The sequence below is a fragment of the Anabas testudineus genome, chromosome 7, assembly GCF_900324465.2.
Source record: "Anabas testudineus chromosome 7, fAnaTes1.2, whole genome shotgun sequence".
Classification (NCBI taxonomy): domain Eukaryota; kingdom Metazoa; phylum Chordata; class Actinopteri; order Anabantiformes; family Anabantidae; genus Anabas; species Anabas testudineus.
This window is the reverse complement of record NC_046616.1, coordinates 14111308-14117514: the sequence shown is the minus strand read 5'-3', so window position 1 is coordinate 14117514 and position 6207 is coordinate 14111308. Positions and strand designations below refer to the sequence as shown.

Below are 6207 nucleotides of genomic sequence, written 5' to 3'. Positions count from 1 at the left end.
ACAGTGTCCATGTCTGGCAGTTCATTTCAGTGTAATGTGTGAGATGTGAAATGCAGGGAGCGGGTGTAATAACCTCAGAGGTACAGTACCAGTAACAGTAATGTTTGTTGTGTGAACTTGTGAAGAGGGGGGGGGGGGGACTACAGTAGATGTGTCAGGTCGGGTGTCGCCACACAGCGCCCATGTTGATGGATGTCTTCTCAGATCAGTCCAGTCATAACATCTAATTTAATCAGGAGGAAGCAGATGTTTTTGAGCAGCAAACAGTCATTCCTCATAATTAGCCCGAGGTCTTCATCCTGCCCTCCTCCCTTTGGGGAATTTTTCTTTTTCTTTCCACTTGTTGATATGTTGTCTGAGAGTGTGTATGCAAGGCTGTCTGTAACGTAAAGAGTGTGAAGGTAAAAATACAGAATCCTAAGGGGCGCTCGCACAATCAGCTCCATTTGGTGAAGACGTCAGAGGAGCTAATGCTTCAATGGCTGCTTTTATGTTAGGTTATTTTCTTTGTTCTGCAGATTCAACTTAGTAACCAGTCAACTATCTCTCTCATTTTATTCTCAGCTCACATATCCACCACCATCCGCCTACACACACACACACACACACACACACACACACACACAAGGCGCTTGCCAGTGGCAGTATTTAGCTTGAAGACCTTTGACTTACATTGATTCCCAAACTCAGAGCAGCTCTTTGGTTGGATTTTGATTTTGTTTTTCACCTTTGTGAAGTAGTTGCTGCAGATTACACATGACTTAATTCATGAGATGATTTCTGCCTTCACGTGAGTTATGCCAAATATGTTATATATATAAAAAAAATATCTTAACTCTTAAGTGTGTCTTTCATTTCAGCACCTCGGACAGCAGCCCTCAAGCTCAGTTCAGGAAACGCCTCAAAGTGAAATATCATAAGTCAAGTAGTAAGAAAAATGTGCAACTCGGACATGTAGAGCTTGTAATGTCTCATTTCAGCTTTGTCATGTACTAAAATGTTACCATGTGTTGTCACATGAGCATCCAGGGATCGTCACTGTTGGTAAAAGTAATATAACGAGCGAGCACAGCAGAATTAGTCATCCCTAAGTTTATGAAAGCTGTAAAAACAGGTGGGAAAGGGCAATGATCTCTCTCTCTCTCTCTCTCTCTCTCTGTGTGTGTCTCTGTCTCTGTGTCTCTTTCTACTTTTGTCTTTCTATGTGGTGAATCTACCACAGAACTGGCGATGCCGCGTAACGACCCTTCTTGACATTGGCACTATTTGCCCTCGTGTGTGGACGTCACATTGTTTTTGTTTTTATATTATACCACATTGTAAATGTTCTGATGCTATTATTTGAACAGCATTTATTTCACTCCCTTCTCATTTTCCCTTCTCCGCCCTCTGTTTGCTTCTCTTCACTTCACAGTCACTGCTTAAGATTAAAAACTCCACTCATCATTTTATGTGTGCGTAAATATGAAAGACTGACCGAGCTGACTGTTTTCAATCCTGTATTTTGCCGTTTCTTGGTTGAACAAAACATGTAACTAAAGGTTGCGCGTAACTCTGGTCCATCTGATGAGAGTGCTCCCGGAAAATTAGGCTCTGATATATTTATGAGTAGCCTATTTGAAAATGTCCTGTGTGCAATGACCTTGTTTGAAAAGGAGACAGTCTGGATTCCCTTAAGTGTGTGCGTGTTTGTGTGCAAGAGCGCGTGTCCACAAGACGAAGTGGGGGCAAAAGGGGGGGGCGGGCACGCCCAGGCCATGGTGTTGAATGACGCCCGTCTGTTGCTCCTTGTGTGTATCGGTGCGTCCTGTGATTGGCGGAGGGATGGGGAAAGGTACCCAGCGCTGGCGCGCCGTGGGCGGGTGTAAGGCCTGTTTATAAACCCAGAACTCTCCCCGTGGGCGGGAACATCAATAGTAGGGAGCGAGAGTGAAGCGCTGAAAGAGAGTGAGGGAGACGGTGGAGAAGACGAGGCTGTGGCGGCGGCTGTGATTGACCGGGGTTCGCGGAGGGGGCGAGGCGGCCGCCCCTGTATGCGTCTTCAGCCGCGCATGGACGACCACCTCAGCCTCCTTCAATCACCCCCACCAAGCGCGACCAAAACCCGGGGCGACAACCTGGTGAACCACGGATACACCGAGACCGAGGCCGACGTGATGACGGTTGTGGCGTGTGACAACATGCTGGAAGAGTCGGCGGCTCTGCCGGGCCACCACTCTCTGGATCGGTACGAGCCGGATCACGAATGCTGCGAGAGGGTGGTCATCAACATCTCAGGGTTGCGCTTCGAGACTCAGCTCAAGACGCTCTCCCAGTTTCCAGAGACGCTGCTGGGTGACCCCAAGAAAAGGATGAGGTATTTCGATCCTCTCAGGAACGAGTACTTCTTCGATCGGAACCGACCCAGCTTTGATGCCATTCTGTATTACTACCAGTCTGGCGGGCGCATCCGAAGACCAGTCAATGTGCCCATTGACATTTTTTCCGAGGAGATTCGCTTCTATGAGCTGGGTGAGGAGGCTATGGAGAAGTTCAGGGAGGATGAGGGCTTCATAAAAGAGGAGGAGCGGCCGCTGCCAGAGAACGAATTTCAGAGACAGGTGTGGCTGCTTTTTGAGTACCCAGAGAGCTCGGGTCCCGCCCGGGGAATAGCGATAGTGTCAGTCCTGGTCATTCTCATCTCCATTGTCATCTTCTGCTTAGAGACATTGCCGGAGTTCAGGGACGAGAACAGGGATCCCATCACCATTGCGCCTGTGATAAATGGCACACTCCCATATCTCATCAGCCCCTTCTCAGACCCGTTCTTTGTGGTGGAGACGCTGTGCATCATCTGGTTCTCCTTTGAGCTGCTGGTGCGCTTCTTCGCTTGTCCAAGCAAAGCCACGTTCTCCAAAAACATTATGAACATTATAGACATTGTGGCCATCATTCCCTATTTCATCACCCTGGGCACGGAACTCGCAGAGAGGCAGGGGAACGGGCAGCAAGCCATGTCACTAGCAATTCTGCGCGTAATTAGGCTTGTCCGGGTCTTTCGCATCTTCAAACTCTCGCGTCACTCCAAGGGGCTCCAGATTTTAGGACAGACTCTGAAGGCCAGTATGCGCGAACTGGGCCTGTTGATCTTCTTTTTGTTCATCGGTGTCATCCTGTTCTCCAGTGCTGTCTACTTTGCTGAAGCGGACGACCCAGATTCGGGCTTCAACAGCATCCCGGACGCGTTCTGGTGGGCTGTCGTCACCATGACCACCGTGGGCTATGGGGACATGCATCCCGTGACAATCGGGGGAAAGATTGTTGGGTCTTTGTGCGCAATCGCCGGTGTGCTGACCATTGCTCTGCCTGTACCTGTCATCGTCTCCAATTTCAACTACTTCTACCACAGAGAGACGGAGGGCGAGGAGCAGGCACAGTACCTGCACGTGGGCAGCTGCCAGCCTCTGGCAGACACAGAGGAGCTGAGGAAGACTCGCTCCTCTTCCTCGCTCAGCAAGAGCGAGTACATGGTGATAGAGGAGCACGGGATGAACAGTGCGTTCAAGCAGCAGCCCAACTTCCCCACCACGACGCAGAACAACTCCCAGAATTGTGTGAATATAAACAAAAAGATCTTCACCGACGTGTAGCCAGTTTTAGAGTCATGGCCCTGAACACGCGCAAAGAGGGGGGGGGGTATGTTAACACACAGCTGGTTGTGTCGTTGCGCACCAGCGTGTGGAGGCAGCGGTACATCAGAGGGAGAGACAGAGAGAGAGAGAGAGAGAGAGAGAGAGAGAGAGAGAGAGCAAACCCTCTCTGTTCAGAGACGCTGCTTTGTGCTCCATTCAAAGAATCAGGACTTTTCCATTTCACTGATCTGAATTCATAACTCCTCACGATTCCATTCGCGCTCGGAGAGAAAGAGCTCCTTAAATCACCAGGCCTACTATTCTCTGACAGGGGGAATTGACCTGTTGTGCGTTGTGCAATAGCCAAAAATATTCTCACAACAGGTAGAACTAGAAGCTTTATAACTGTGAAAGATCCCAATGTGCAGATGTATGCTACTCGAATGACACGTTGTGTCGACATGCGTTATGAGTCGTGATTCGTCAGTCATAGCCTATGTATAATATCCAGAATCATTAATAATGTGTGTGTTGTTTAAACACATGTAACGTCTGAAAACACAATGCGACATATATTATCTCAATTAGACCGTTCTGTGCTATGCCTTTACTGTGCGTTAAAGTCTAGTCAAATGCTACTGTCTTTAATTCAATTATCTTTAGTCCTTAATTTATAACAAGACTAAACAATATTTGGTCTTTAATATCCCCCCTATCATGTGTTGGTATGACTTGGTAGGCTATTTAGTGCGTAAACGGCACCACATATACACAGAGGCCAGCCTACTGTTTGTGTCTCATTATCGGTGCAAGACACGTGAGAGAGGAGCAAACACGCAGCTCCTCTTCCACGCACACACACAGAGATCAAAGATGGAGCGTGCTTTTCTTTGGATGCCTCAAATATAGCCCGCTGTGATGCAGTCTCCATGGCGACGGTCGTTTCCTCGGTAACCCCAGTCACCGTTGCCATAGCACCCTTGTTTCCACAGTAACCTCCCAGATGGCTTGGAAGCTCCGTTGAAGATTCTCGTGTAAAAAAGCTCTTCAGTCTTAAATCAGGCTGTTTTTTTTTTTGTCATTACGCGTTGGGTGCGTAAAGTAGAAGCCCAAACATGCCCAGCGCCACTACCCCTCACCCAGTGACACTGACGGAACCATTTGGAGTAAGGAGGTCTGTTTACAAATTGCCACCGTGAACTGTCCCCTAAAAATAAACCGTGCACAACTCAGAGGGAGAGGCAACGCGTGTGGAATTATGAATGGACTGTGTCTGGCTCTCACTAGTGTGCTACTGCGGGCGCTCGACAGAGGCTGCTGTTCTCCCACCGATAAAATAGGTAAGTCCTGAGCACTACGACCGTCTCCTTTTTTAAATGCTCACTTACACTGCTTGTGAGCATAAAACCAGGGTGTTTAATAAAGTATTTCATCTCATTCATGTATGTATGTAGATTAACACAACTCTTTTATACACTTGGTAGCTGGTTATTTCAAATTACAGACTAAAAGTGTATTAATAGCCATTGTCAAGTTCACTTTTTATAATTAATATCACAAAATGTTATCATTTATATTTATTACTTTCCATTATAGTCACCTGTCGCCAGTTGTGCGTGTTTCTACCTGTCAGTCTGATTGTCTATTTAGTCTTTAGTGTTCTGGGCGTGATGCTCCTGCAGTGATCTCAGGTTGTCTTTCACCTTCACGTGACTTTGTCAATGAAATGAAAAACACCCAACTGCATTCCACCCATTGTTCCTCTATGCTGCCCCCGGGTGGCCACCGTCTTCTGCTGGCAGAGCAGGTGGCATGTACCTCCACATGACCTCTCCGTTATTGTTACTGATGTTTACAGACACACAGAGGTCAAGCACCATCGCAAGAGCAGAAAAAGAGTTTCTGGTTGTTGTTGTTTATAGGGGCTGCTTTCTCACTTAGTCATTTTATTCTGAATTCTACTCGCCAAACCAGCAAATTATAATTTACATGCTTAGAAAAACTGTAGACTGTGACTATGCGGTTGTATATTTAAAAATTCTCTCAGTTACAGTGTGAGCTTCTACTATGCTTCCCTCACCCTAACCTCATTAATATCTAGATTTATGCTCCGTGACCTCCCTGAATGTGATTGCTCTGACTGTAACAGCAACAAGGAAAGAGAAGATAAGAAACCAATAAAAATATAAAAAATAGGCAGCGAGCATGTTCTGAATGCATTTGTCCACTTGCATGCTTCTTTGTGAAACTAGAATAATAATATGTACATACTTGCAGTACTGCTCCAATCATGGTTGAGTGATAATTAAGTCCCACAGAATGACCTCTTCATTGATTATCCCTTTCTATTTTGACCCCTCTCCATATTTTCTTCTGTGAAATCCTCCGTATTAATAATCAGTGAAATTGCCTGCTCAGGTCACATAGAAGCTCCAGTGAGGAGAAACGTTGATCTATGGATCAGAAAGGGAGCTGTGTTATGGAGGAGGGAAGAGCTACTTATTTATGTTCTAATATGATCGGTGAGTCTGGAAGCTACTCTCATGGCCATGGACAGCCTGGATTGTTAGAGACTAAAACACAGACATAATAATAT

The 6207-nt window shown here is 46.7% G+C and overlaps 1 protein-coding gene across 1 annotated transcript; it reads left to right on the top strand.

Annotated features, from left to right (window-relative positions):
• The first annotated feature begins 1767 nt into the window (after window positions 1–1767).
• On the top strand, window positions 1768–4955 carry LOC113167434 (potassium voltage-gated channel subfamily A member 3). The gene is given in 2 exon segments (XM_026368051.1): window positions 1768–1824; window positions 1827–4955. Coding segments are annotated over 2 exon segments (1860 nt in total). The 3' UTR covers window positions 3630–4955.
• The last annotated feature ends 1252 nt before the right edge of the window (window positions 4956–6207 follow it).